General features: G+C 32.2%; 1 protein-coding gene across 1 annotated transcript; it reads right to left on the reverse strand.

The window, feature by feature from the left end:
* Nucleotides 1–1,315: 1,315 nt before the first annotated feature.
* Nucleotides 1,316–5,027, reverse strand: LOC141392546 (uncharacterized). The gene is made up of 4 exons (XM_073965483.1): nucleotides 4,611–5,027; nucleotides 3,653–4,554; nucleotides 3,357–3,593; nucleotides 1,316–3,290 (listed from the first exon to the last, which is right to left on the reverse strand). The coding sequence occupies exons 2-4, from the start codon at nucleotides 4,468–4,470 to the stop codon at nucleotides 2,414–2,416; spliced, it is 1,932 nt and encodes a 643-aa protein (XP_073821584.1). The 5' UTR covers nucleotides 4,471–4,554; nucleotides 4,611–5,027; the 3' UTR covers nucleotides 1,316–2,413.
* Nucleotides 5,028–14,828: the final 9,801 nt, after the last annotated feature.

Here is a 14,828-nt window from a genome sequence, read left to right on the forward strand (position 1 = left end):
GTTGTTTTCTTCTCTTTCTACTACTGCTTAATTCTACTTCAGTTTTAGTTCAATTTCTTCTTGTTTAGCTGCAGCATTTTGAATTCTTAGGATTTTTTAAGTTATTGTTTCTTAAAATTAATCGAGTTTGTTTTATCTTTCTTTTGTCTTTAATACTTTTATTTCTTGGTTGGTATTCTAATTATTAATGTGCCTTTTTATTAAAAAAAGTACAAGTTATTTTATTATTATTGTGGGGTATAGGGGGATTTTAGATAATTTTGTTTTAATATCCAACTTGGAATGAAAGGTCATAGGTAATGAGATCGTAAATTTTTTTGATTGAGAAACAATTTTGAATTTTAGGAAATATAAAAAAGAAACATGAAAAAAATCTATAATTTTCAAAAATATATGTATGTACATATGTATGTGTATTTTATATAAAATATACATAACCTAAATTTTTGAGGGCGTGTTAATAATTCCTAAATTGAAGTTTGAACCTATGAATGCCCCGGTCCAGACTAGCGCGAATTTCATTAAAAAATTTGCGTGAAATTAGGCATTTCTAGATCGAAATCCCTACTACAGCAATTTCGTGATTTTACTCTACTATGGAACTCGATCTAGAAACGCCAAATTTCATGCAATTTTTTAATGAAATTCACGTTAGTTTGGACCGGGACTTATGTAACAATTTTTTTTACTAAAAGCGCTATTTTTGTATAAAAATAGTGTATAGTAGGAAGGATAGAATTTGACATGAATCGGCGTTCTTTTTGGGTTTTTAAAGATTTGCGTCAATTCCAATTTGTATTGCAACCTTGATTTCAAAACTGCAATAATGCCTTTTCTAAGCAGTCAGACAAAAAATGTGACTGTGCTACACATAATACAAAAAGTGTTGGTACCTATATTTCCAAATGTAATTGGTAATATCCTTTTCACACAGTGAAACAGTTTACAATAAAAATCTATCAATTCCAGAAGTATGTATAAGATCTGAAAAATATCTTCCAAATTTGTTTAAAAATTAACAAATTACGTTAAACGCAAAATATCATAAAATAAATAATAAATAATTTTGAATATAAAATATATATGGGTGAATATTGCGAAAAGACTTGTTTTTGGGTTCAAAAACGGCAAAGTGCGAAAATGGGTTAAAAATATTTTTCGGTTTATACTGTTTCATAAGTCAATTTTATGCATTAATTAGCGATGGACCATTTTTTTATTTTTGTCATTAGAGTAGCTAGAGAATACGCACGGTAAAGACGACACGGCAATGATGGAAACGTGAGAATTCTTGGATTTATATGTGCAAATTTAATTTTTTTTATAAAATTTAAAATAATTTAATACAGTTTAAAAAATGAACATACCTATACTATCAATTTGGAAATTATAATCGGGTATGTGATGAAACCCGAATCGACTCGATTTGCAGAATCGAAATGGTATATAATCGGAGTGCCGTTGATGATATATAAAGTTTTGCTTCGCTAAAGCCCCTTATTTCAATAATATTTTAAAAATCCATTTTCAATTTCATTAAAATATTCACAAAAAATAGAGATATACGATTTCGATTTATGGCAAAACGAGTCGAATCGTTTTCCATCACATACCCGAATATAAATAACGGAAAAATTCTCAGCACGGGAATGAAAAATTTTCGGGAACATTGACAAAAAACTCTAAACACTTCAACTGTTCTCAAACAACTGACTAAACTAACGGGAATTGTCGTTACTTTGACACATTACATATATGCTCTGTTCCAGAACCTACAAGAAGCTACTATTTTTTACTTCGATAACATTTTTTCCTTTATGATATCGAAAAAATTAGTAACTATTAGTAGATTCTTGCAGTACTGGAACATACCAATAAACAAAAAACCTGTTTAAAGCATTTTTTCTTAATAAGCACTTCGGCGCACGGGAGTGACGAAAAAATTGGGACACGACTAAAATGTCTCTAAAACATAATTTAAAAAATAAAATTATATTTATGAAATCAAAATTGACTTGGTTCATTCTTCTAGAATAAACTCGGCGTACTTCATTTACATTATACATTTCGATAAATTAATGAATATCATTGTTTTTTTGAACACAAAACGATTGGGGACACGGTACGGTAATGACATTTTGCACCTTGCCAACAATTTCTTGATTTGGACCTCGTTAAGCACACTTTCTTTTACTTATTCCGTTTCTAAAAATTTAACTTTTTTCAATATTTTTAACCCCAAATACCTCGGGACACAGAAACCAGTCTTTTCGCAATATTCACCCATATGATTGACATTTCTATCCAAGTAGATATCATAGATATTTCCCAAAATGTATTTTTTTATGAGAATGACTGGTATACTTTTAAAAATTGTATATCATTCAAGTAACAATTAATTGGTGGAAAGTTTTCAACGTTTACGTTTCCTAACATTTACTTTGGATGCTATTGGTAATAAAGGTTCTATTTGCTGCTTCTTTTCTCCATGACTCATAATTTGCTTCAGTCGTGAACGTGTTAAAGGTGGCGAAAAATTGCCAATGCGTTGCTGCTGTCCCAGTCTACTTAAATTATTTTCGAATGTATTACCCATTTTACTACTTCTGGTTGTCCGGCCATCTACAGATATTTTAGCAATTTTGCTAGCTCTTGATCTTAATGTTGGGGTGGCTGGTACAATAAAATTAGCATTTGTTGTCGTTGTTGCCTTACTGTTGATGACTTCGTCTGCTGACATTTTACGTTTACGCGAATTTCTACTGTTTCTATTATCTTTTTTAGTTGCATTTTCTTTGCGAACAGCAGTTGGATGTCCAGCATCCTTTGCTGGTGTTTTTGTTGTTGTTTCAGACTGTTCCTTTACCAACGGTACAATATTTCTTTTGGCACCTTTGAATTGTTTTCTACGACCTTTAGCTTTTGTTACCTTTCCGGTAAATTCACTGGCTTTTGTTGGGGATTTCTTTGACACATCATTTCCACAGGTGAGTTCCGATTTCTTAGTTACGGCTAAGGGTAGAGCTGGTGACTTAAATTTATTGGAACTCACATATACCTCAGTCATTGGTACATCGATATTTTTCCTTTTATTTGAAGAAAATTGCGTGTCTTTTGTGCGTGTAGTTCGAGCATTTTTGGAACCTCCATCCACCGTGTCACAGCCAGCAACCTTTGTTGAGGAGATTTTTGTTGGCTGAATATTTATTAAATTCTTCATATGTGCCACCAAACAAACAAAAGCCGAATGATGATTTGGAGTCTCAATTTCCGCAAACAGATGAAGTGTACTGAGGAAAGATAAAACGTAAAACCGTTATCAAAACAATTTGAAATTCTTAGTTAACCCAACATACCTTGGTTTTGGTTTGAAACTTTCATAATATTCCCTATTCTCTTGTTCGTCGCTGTTATCACCATTATCGCCTGCTTCACTACCAGTCTCTTTTCTTTCATTCTGAGCTATTTTGGATAAATTTAATTTCTTCTTTCTATTGTTAACATCACAGTTTATTTTTAAAATAAATTCATTTCTTCTTGTGGCAAGATCAGCTTTGGGAAAACGTAGAGAACTGCCACGTGATTTGCTCCCACTAAAAATATAAATATTTTTGTACAAATAAACAATTTCCAGAATTAGAATATGGCTTACCACTTCCATGGCGTTGTGGGAACCGTACGTATTGGTTTAAAATGGCACATTTCTTTGCGAAGACTATCAGTGCTGCTGGTTTTTTTCCTCTCCTCAGGGCAGCGATGCAATAATGTTGGTGGTATTGTGTGCAACTTTGGTTGGACACCAAGATTTTGCGAAGAGCATTTCTTCCGACCCACTATTAAAGGTAAAATTGTAGTTGTCGATGATGTCGTATTGGCTACTGCCGCTGATGACGAGGAGGAGGTGACATTATTATTGGAGTATGAAGTGATAGATGTCTTGGAGGTATTAATGTTATTGACACTACTGCTGCTGGTAGAATTGGTGGTTTTGACTGTGGCTGATGTAGTGTTGGTGGATTGATTACAATTTCTTGCAAAGGAAGTTGTTGCAGTGGTCACAAACACCTTTTGCACGGTATCCTTTAAGCTATTTATGAATGACAGGGGTTTGGAATTATCTGCAGTTTTTTGGGAATGCGTTTGTTGCTGTTTATTGTTGGTGGTGTTTGTGTCATTGGAAGAACTAACATTTTTGTGTGTTGTAGTCGGTGACTGGAAATGAAAGCTGTTGTGATTTTTAAGGGAATTGATATTATTTGTTTTAGGACATGACGACGATGTAGATGAAGTATTTGTGGATGAGGACAAATTGTTTTGTTTGTTAAGTGGTGGATGATTGGCAGATGCTGAAGAAACGTTTCCAGCTGTTTGTTTCCGTGTTGACGCAGTTATTGCACTACTGCCATTATTGTTGGTAGTGTTGCTGTTGTTGTGCAATGTAGTATACGCTGTCTGTCCTGCCAACAACATGATGTCCACCTAAAATAATTAGCTTGAAGGCTCTTTCTGCTTAGACCAGCACTGGATACATTTTGCTGTCTTCTTTCTCTCTCACTAAAACTCAAAATAATTGAAATATAATTTCTTCACACAAAAATGTTGATTTTTACCTCAAGAAAATCGAATGGGATGGGTTCGTTCTGTTGTAAATTTATATTTGCACACACTCATACAACGTAACTTTCAGACAATCGGTAGTAGCCGGTTTTAACTTTGGTGTATTTCCAAATTATGAAAAAATATTTTATTTTTCTATCACTTTTTGATGAATATTATCGTATCGAGTACTAATTTTTCCGGGATTCATTCATAATTGTTTATTGCCTAATTTTTGCGAGCATTTCATTCCTTTTTTCTTTTCACTATTTTACTATACAATTTTTTTACATTTTTTACTATACTCCACCGTGTAGCATTTCATCCATTTACTACATACATAACATACACATACATGCATATATACATCATGGCACGATTACCAAGGTAGATGCATCAGCTGATTGAATTTTCACATTAAAACTGTATATACTGTCAAAAAGAGTTTTTGTTTCACTATGTATCTACCTGGTATTTGTGGAATACATTGAAATGAAACAAAAACATCTCCTGGAATGAAACAGAAAAGAAAGACCAATTCATTAATAAGTTTACAGCAGCATTTCCAAATATTCCGCCAAAGCCTCTTCTGCGAAAACAAGGGCCAGTGGGCGATGTTGACTTTTGGAAAGGAGAGGCTTTGTATACAAATTATTTAATTTGTATTCCCATCACTTTCCCATTAGCCCCCATCTAAACTAAAAAACGTTAAATTTTAAATATAAAAAACAGAAACAAAAGAAAAATAAAACAAATTCAACATATTCACTAAACAAAAACTACTATATATTTATAGCTCTGTTCCAGAACTAAAAAGTTTTTACAATTTTGACCACTTTTACACATTTTGCGTTCCCGTACACAAAATTTATATGAAAATCGTTTACGACTTTTACAACTTTTACAACTTTATAAAGTACGGGAACAGGCCATATGTATTTACATACAGTTATAGTAACTTTATATATAAAGGCTATAATAATAAAAGAATAAAACCAGTTCGAAATTTGCTCGGTCTTTATTCTTTTATTTTTATTATCTCAGAAATGAAGCAGGAAAGCAAGGCAATTAGGCGAGGCAGCTTATGTACTTAAGCCTTGAAGGCCAGAACAGAATCAATCGTCACTTGCTTTGCTTGCTTCCCAAATGTCAAATTATAAAGGAATGCCAGAGCCTCCTAAAGGGGAACGCAGGCGGATTTGCAAAGAGGCTCTGGCATTCCTTTATAATTTGACATTTGAGGAAGCAAAGCAAGCGACGATTGATTCTGTTTTGGCCTTAAGTGATGCCAAGTTTGTTCTGGAAGTTTTCATGTGTTTGCTGTAACGCGACGCTCAACGTGCCGTATGTGCAGAGGCCTTTAAGTGAGCAAAGCGAACAAATCAAGCGACCATGGTTTAATAAGAAAGGTTAGCCAAAGCTTTATGTCAATTTAAATTTTTTCATTCGAGTATTCCTAAAACGTCAATACAATATACACAAACTGTGTATGTGTGTGTGGTGTTTGAATAATATGTCAAACAATTTTAAAAACAATCGAATTTAATGATTTTTAAAATTATTTTTGGAACATTTGTATGGAAATAATTCGTCAGGTTATCATTGAAACAAACATTTTATCATATCCACAACTTGATTATGCGGAGAAACTTTGGCCCTTCATTCATTTTTCGCGATTTTTATAAAATGCTCAAAATTGGTGTTGTAAACAATCCCACTTGTTGCTTTATTTTGAAGTTTTAGGAATTCAGGAAAAACAAGGGTTCTATAGATTTTTTCATTTAAATCTACCTCTTTACTTATACCATGCAAGCGACGAGCTGACTGAGGTCGTCGTCAAAGCGAAAGTCGACATTTCGATTTTTTTATTAGAACTCAAAAATCGATCTTTTCATTTTTAGGGCAACCTAGTTCGTCAACGTTTTTGACCAAAACTGAGCGTTGATTTGTGCAACACAAAAGGCCCCGGCACATACGGCGAGTTGAGCGTTGCGTTACAACAACCACATGAAAACTGCAAGAACAAACTTGGCATCACTTACACATTTTACATGTGGTTGTTGTTTTCAACGCGCAACGTGTCACAAAACGGACCGTATGTGCCGGGGCCAAAAGAGAGTAGCTATGGCATAAAGAAGAAAATATTGGAAAATATTTCACCTTTCAAAAAACTGGTTATTATTAAATTAAAGAGTTAAATTTTTATAGCATATATATTCATTGTTATTAAACTTCACAGAAAAAAATACAAAAAACATAAAATAAAAATATTGGTTGTACCGATGATATTTTTTGAAAATTCTATATTAATTCTTACCTATTTTATAATATGTTGATAATATACATATGAGTAGTTATGATGTAAAGGAGGCAAATTATAATCAATGCAATCATATTTTTAAATATTTTATGTATAGTTTGTAAGAACAATAATGTTTAATATTTTATTTATAGAGTAGCTATGAAGAAAGATGGAATCTTTGTAATTATATCTGAATTGGCCATTGAATTAACCATATGGCTTGGATTGCAAAGTAATGAAATAAATAAATAGAACAAGAGACATTTTCGGCCGTCAATGCCAAACGCAAAATTTTACCCTAACGTTGGATGTGTTTACAGCTTGACTGTTTTTCTTCCTTTACTAGGCTTTTACACCAGACAATTTGTCTTCAAATACAACTCTGATTTACTAAAACATACATACATTTGTCGGCTGTATCCCAGCTGTCCATCATTTTAACAAATTTTTGACATTTTTGTAAAAATAAGTGAGATAATAATTGAAATGTGTGGAAAACAAAAGAACATGAAAAAAAAACAAAATATGTTAATGGGAAACATAAAGAAATCGACGATTTTCATTCATAACTTTACAACTGTTTTTGCAGTTGTCTACGCGCCTACGTCACACAGGTAAGTTTTGGGTTTTTAACAATCGTTAGTCCCAATTTACATTAGGCGAGTTTACTTGCGGCAATTGTCAGTTTGTAGGTGAGAGAGGGGGCTGAGAGGCAAAGGGTTACCATATGCCTCACCTCTCTCTCCATCAAACTGACAATTGCCGCAAGTAAACTCGCCTAATGTAAATTGGGACATACATGTGATCAACTGTCCTGTCGTGCATGGTATACCCTGCGTTTACAAATGACAGGACAGTTGAGTTCATGTATTGATTGTCAAAATCGCACAACTTGCCTGTGTGACGTAGGCGTCCCGACAACTGCAAAAACAGTTTTAACATTTTGAATGAAAATCATCGATTTCTTTTTATTTTCCGTTCACATATTTTGTTTATGTCCATGTTCTTTTGTTTTCAACACATTTCAATTATTATTTCACCTATTATTACAAAAATGTCAAAAATTTGTCTTCCTTTCTGTCTGTGAAAAAATGATGGACAGCAGGGAGACAAACGACAGGCAAGTTGTGCGATTTTGACAATCAATACATGAACTCAACTGTCCTGTCATTTGTAAACGTAGGGTAATAAAGTAGAGGTAGGCCTAGAGCTGGCAAACCATCGATATTCCCAACATTAGATATATTATCGGTAAGCTGTCAACACCATTAATTTGGAGATGAATATGGCGGAAATGTCAATGCTTTTCTTGACATTTTGCACAAGTAGTTCACAGAAACGCAAAGGAGAATAAAAAAAATTGCTTTTATCTTATAAAAATATTAAAACAAATACATTTTACCTTTCCGAAAAATATGTACGTGTGACTACGGGCTTATTTTCTCACACACAAAACCGAAAAGCAGCGAAATTTCTATTTATTTTAATGAGTTTTTGGTTGGGGTTTTTTGTTCCGATAATATCGATAGGCAAAACTATCTATCGATATTTAATTTTTAAAAAAAACAATCGATTTTATCGATAGTGCCATCGATTTTTTGCCAGCTCTAGGTAGGCCAGTAGTGGGATTCAGGGGTGCCAAGTTGGTGGTTTTCCCGCTACTTGTGGTGATTTTTGACGTACAAAAACCACTGTTTAAGCCGGAATGACAACTGTTTTAAGGTAAAAATCGCTACAGACCTATGGTGCGTATGTGGCTGTAGTGATTTTTACCTCGAAACAGTTGGCATCCCCGGTGGGATTCTGTAAAGCTAGGTACACATTGCCATTTTTGAATGACAGCTTTGCTCAAATAATCGGTTGCTTGCTAGTGTGACCTTTCAATTTTGTCATTCATCATGCAACCACAAACAAATTTGTGGTTGTTGGACAGTCAGGTGTTGGTTGTATGATGGTATGATAGTGTGAACCAAAAATGTCATTCGAGAAATAAATTTGCAGCGTAAATATCAAATAAAAATGAAGAATTCGTGTGTTTTTATTAAATTTGGAGAATTACTATTGGAATTAGCGTTACACGTGCTCATAACAAAGGAAATTTGATTATGCAGTGAATGGAATAACAAGAAAAATAAGCAAATGGGCAAATGGTTCTGTGGATGACGACAAAACAAAAAGGAAAAAATAAATTTGTATATTGTGCTGTTGGAAAAATATAAAAATCTCCCGGAGTTTGAATTGTATGTGTGCGGTACTAATAAATATGGAAAAAATATACATAAAACCAAATTGTGAAAGGAGTGAATATAGTAAAAGGAAAAACGAGATGGTTCTGTGGATGACGCAAAAAGAAACAAACAAATTCGTGTATTGTGCCAATGGAAAAATGTGCTTAATATCATCCAGTGTCTAAATTGAAAGTGTTATACTAATAAATGTGCTGTATTAATAAATAAATACTTGTAGTTTTCAAATTCATTATATGTGTATTTTTCATATTAATGGGAAGTCAAGGGTCGCTGAGTAGGGATTTTCATATACAACATTCCCAAGTGAATATAAAATAGCCATATAGGTATTTATTAATATGCATCATTTAATTGTTTTTTATTTATTTGTGGTTGCCAGCACCCATATTTATTGAGCAGATTTTATAATTTGACTGACGGTTTAGCATCCAACATGAATGATAGTGTGACCGCTCCGTAAAACCCAACAAAACTGAAGCAATCGATATTTACGAAAAATCGTCAGTCAAAACTGACAATGTGTACGGCACTTAACTCATTTTTGCTGTTATCGATAATTGTCGGTAAAATTAAAATGCTTATAATTTCGATAATTAACGAAACGATTTTTGTCGGTAACATTGTTGTTGTTTTACTATTTTGAAACAACTATGTAGTTTATTAGTGGAAAAGATTTGGCATTGTTTGCCAAGGGGTAAGGCAGGGAATACTATAGTTTCGATCCACGCCACTGGATCTCATCAGTTCCCTTGTTTCTTGTTTGTGGATATTCTCCACCGAAGTTATTTTTCAATAACTTCTTCAACAAAAAAACTTGTTATACCCAAACATCAATCGTCAGCTCGAAGTATAAGGGTAAGCAAAGAAAAAAGTTCAATGAGAAGTTTTTCCTTGGCAACCTCACACAATTACCTTTATACTTCGAGCTGAAGATTGATGTTTGGGTATAACAAGTTTTTTTGTTGAAGAGGTTATTGAAAAATAACTTCCGTGAAGAATATCCACAAACAAAAAACAAAATATCCACAAAAAACAAGGGAACTGATGAGATTCTGTGGCGAGAATCGAAACTATAGTATTCCCTGCCTTACCCCTTGGTGAACAATGCCAAATCTTTTCCACTAATAAACTAGTTGTCTTAAAATAGTAAAACAACAACAATGGGATTAAGCCGGACTATTTTGAAAAAACAAAATTGCAAACGGCATTCCGAAAAAACGCCACAATGTTTGCAATTATTTTTCATTTTAAATTTTCATAGAATAAGAATCCAGCCCCAGTAGTGCGATTCTCTAACCCATTTTTTGAGTTACCGACAATTGTCGGTAAAATTAAAATGCTTATAATTTTGGTAATTACCGATATTTTTCGGTGAGTTAGCGGCGAGTAAAAAGCAGTCGTAAAGTTCTACCGATAGCAAGAGCGTTGTCAACTTTTATTTGAACTTTTCATTCATAATTTTGCGTTTTAATTTTATCGATTTTTGTCGGTAACTCAAAAAATGTGTTAGAGAATCACACTATAGGTATGCAAATCGCTAAAAAATACAACCCTGTAGCCATGGCTAAAAACGTCAAATGACATAGCGCAATAATAATGGTAGATGTATATGCATAGTTAGTCGGTTTTACAAAAACATATGGAATTTAGAAATTCACTGTTTATTTCAATAGTATTAAATTGAGTAAAAAATAAAAATCACTTCAGTTATGCTCCAGAATATTATTGCTAGATAAGGTCATGTTTATATTATAGCCTTTTGCAGGGTTAACCTTCTTAATGAGTATTTGACATATACGCAAGGAAATTGACATTTGAAACCCAGTGGGTTTGTTAAATCCGGTTATATATAAACGTACTATAATGGGGTTTCTACACGGTATGTTTTTTACACAACCGTGCATACCAACTGTCACTTTTTCACCCATATGCGTCCATATGTAATTCCTTCTGCACGGCAAAATGTTATTTTTCATTTATTTTCTGTTGTTTTCCTTATTTATCAGGCATGTCACAGATTCCGATCGGAATGGTTTCAATTCCGTAATTTCATTTCGATCGTGTTTGTTTTAGCTTCTCCAGATTTCGATCGATTTGGTGAATTCCGAAAATCTTATTTTTTAGTATAAATATGGCAACATTAGAGAAAACAAAACAAAAACATATGATTAGAAAACACTGTAGAAGTGGGAATTCTGAAAATGTTGTGTTTAAAGAAAGCTTTTTTGTGCGAAATGAATGTTAATTTTTAATGGATTTTAAGTTTTACTGTAATTGAGGCGCAAAATATCAACATAACATTTAAAATACCGTGTTTGAGTTCTTTCTTATTTTGTTCTTCTTATGTTTGCTTTAAGCTATCATTCGTAATGCCAAAATGTTTAGTTTTTAGAGACGATAAATCTTTGTTCGAAGAAAAACGCGATTTTCACGAAAAAATATGTGGCAACACTTTGTTAATAACTGGTTTTGTTGATTGAGAAATAATGAAATTTTAAAATAAATAATGAAAAAATATGAAATTGGCATAAATAGAATACTCTCCCACCTGGCGGAAAAATCTGGAAAAATTACCACAGGTAGATCTTGTTGTCCTGATCACAAATATATAAACTTTTCCGGGGGGAAGTCCATACTTCCCGAGATATGGGCCTCTTAAGTTCCGAAAATTCCCTTGTTAAAGTAAGAAAAAATTTTAAATTAAAAAAAATGTTGTTTTGGTGCCCTAAATTGGCTCCTGTCCATAGGAGAAAGTCTTAAATCCCCGGCCAAAGGCCGGCTACTTAGGAAAAACTTACAATTAAAAAAAATTTTCAAATTTTTTCCGTCAGGTGGTAGAGTATTCAATTTGTTCCATGAAATTAAATGTGATTTTGTTAATAAAACAATATTTTTATTATTTTTAAGTGCTTTTGGAGTGTTTTAAAGTGACATGTTACCAAAAAAATGCAATTCCACTTGCTAAACCAAAATTGGTTTCATTCCGAAAGAATTTTTCGTTTTTCGGTTTCTGAAGAAGCTAAATACGGAATCAATTCCACTTTCGATCGGAATTGGTTTCTGTGACATGCCTGTATATTGCGTACAAACAAAACAACTGTTTTACTTGTGTTGTACAGAAGAGAATAGAGCGCGCTCTAATTGAAAAACAATACATATGTATGCACATAACACTTTGATGCATTGAACTTTTTGTATGGTTTACACGATTTGTACAAAATTCAGATTTGTAAAAAGTGACAGTTGGTATGTACGGTTATCTAAAAAACATACCGTGTAGAAACCCTTTAAGTGTTCCAAAAAATGGCAAAAGTTGCACCCAAAACTTAAGATTATTATTTATTTTATTAATATTTATTAATAGATTGTTTATTTTATAATTTAGAAATTCTTATATATACAGGCATGTCACAGAAACTAATTCCGATCGAAGGTGGAATCAATTCCGTATTTACAGGCATGTCACAGAAACCAATTCCGATCGAAAGTGGAATTGATTCCGTATTTAGCTTCTTCAGAAACCGAAAAACGAAAAATTTTTTCGGAATGAAACCACTTTTGGTTTCTCAAGTGGAATTGTATTTTTTGGAAACATGTCACTTTAAAACACAGCAAAAATTCTTAAAAATAATCAAGATATTGTTTTATTAAAAAAATCACATTTAATTTTATAGTTTTTATCATTTTATTCAAAAAATTCGCACATTTCCATTATTTCTCAATCAACGAAATCAATTGTTAACAATGTATTGCCACATAATTTTTTCGTTGTAAATTTGTAAAAACTAGACAATCTGGCATTACGAATGATAAATTAAAACAATGATAAAATAAAACAAAAGAAAAAAGCGCAAGCAAAGTATTTTTCAATGTTAAGTTGATTTTTTGCGCGTCAATTACAGAAACAATAGAAAAATTGAAAATACAATAAAGAAATTAACTTTCTTTCCCACAAAAAAAAAACTTTCTTTAAACACAAAATTTTCACAATTCCCACTTCTACACTGTTTTCTAATCATATGTTTTTGTTTCGTTTCTTTTGATTCCTCTAATGTTGCCATATTTATACAAATATTACGATTTTCGGAATTAGCCAAATCGATCGGAATCTGAAGAAGCTAATACAAAAACGATCGAAATGAAATTACGGAATTGAAACCATTCCGATCGAAATCTGTGACATGCCTGTTAGCTTCTTCAGAAAACGAAAAACGATGAATTTTTCGGAATGAAACCACTTTTGATTTTGCAAACGGAATTGTATTTTTATTATTTTTTTTTTTTAATTTGATACTTTAAAACACTCTTAAAACACTTAGAAATAATAAAAATGTTGTTTTATTAACAAATTTACATTTAATATCATATTTAAACTAAATAATGAAGTTTGCCAGTTTCACAAAATCGATCGGAATCTGAAGAAGCTTAAACAAAAACGATCGAAATGAAATTACGGAATTGAAACCATTCCGATCGGAATCTATGACATGCCTGATAGTATGATTTATAATTTGTAATACTAATTCCAATCTATATTATATTATTTGCCTAGCTTAAAGCTGTAATAGCCCGTTTAGACTTTACCCTTATACGATGATTAAGGGTATTATCTCGATTTAAGTGCTTAATCCACCGAAATCCACCCTGATTTACCATACAAAATTAAATCAACTCAGAACATGGATTTGTTTTAAATCAAATGTTAAATCGAAATATTTTGATATACAACACAGCTTTTTTCTCCTAAAAATTCAACTATTGCAGTCTGTACGAAAATTGGCAACTATGTTCATGTGTCGTTTATTTACTAGGGTTATGACTTTTTGACCTTTTTTCTCAAAAATGATTTCCTGTAGCGAGAGTGAATGAACTTTTGCCTATTAAAAATTTGCTCCAAAATTTTTTTCCTGTTGCTCGAATAAGTGACATTTTGCCTATTAATGACTAAAATAATTTTTATTCCATTTAAATATTGAAAAAGGTCCCGCACAAAGCACTTCCGATTTATGTTATACATGGAATAGAGCTATATATGATATAAAATGATATATATGTAATAATGTGACGATAAAATTGGTGAGAAACTAAAGCTTATGTCATTCTGGATATGTCCTGTGGCTTTAACGATTGTTTTGAGTTATTTATGTGCTTAAAGTGACTCCAAAATTTGTTTCCAAAAAGCTCAACTATAAAAACTTTAAAAGCTTTTTGTGCATGAGCTTTTTCTATCGGATCACCTTGTAATTAAGACTTTATCTTATCTTATCTTATGCAAAAGCTCATCAAAATATGACACAGGGATATGAGGTTGTAAAAAAGTCATAACCCAATTATTTACATTTTTCAAATAACTGTAAACACTAACACACAAAAACAAACAGAAGCGGAAAAATAGAAAAAATATTAAATAAAAATAAAATGGATGTAGCTTTAATTTAATATAAATTCTAAACAACATATTTAATAGCAATTTGTCAGATTATTTTTTGCAGTATTCCATTCCATTTTGAATTTTCAAGCAATTCTTTTTGCAAATTCGCGTATGTATACGTAAACAAAGATCAGCTGACTGGCATCTTATGTCATTTTAGACTAGTCTAAACAACTAGGAATTGAAAGTTGGATTTAGAAATCGAGTCGATTTAAAATGACTAGTCTAAACGGGCTATAAGCCGTTATAA

Source organism: Musca autumnalis, unplaced genomic scaffold, assembly GCF_047663935.1.
Source record: "Musca autumnalis isolate F117 unplaced genomic scaffold, ASM4766393v1 scaffold_1, whole genome shotgun sequence".
NCBI classification, from domain to species: Eukaryota; Metazoa; Arthropoda; class Insecta; order Diptera; family Muscidae; genus Musca; species Musca autumnalis.

Bases quoted from the DNA above. Each gene is read 5' to 3' on its own strand.
- LOC141392546 (XM_073965483.1), bottom strand. From the start codon at position 4,470: ATGTTGTTGGCAGGACAGACAGCGTATACTACATTGCACAACAACAGC. The intron at 3,594-3,652 runs GTAAGCCATATT...TTATATTTTTAG, and splicing joins CCCACAACGCCATGGAAGTG to TGGGAGCAAATCACGTGGCA. The intron at 3,291-3,356 runs GTATGTTGGGTT...ATCTTTCCTCAG, and splicing joins AGTTTCAAACCAAAACCAAG to TACACTTCATCTGTTTGCGG.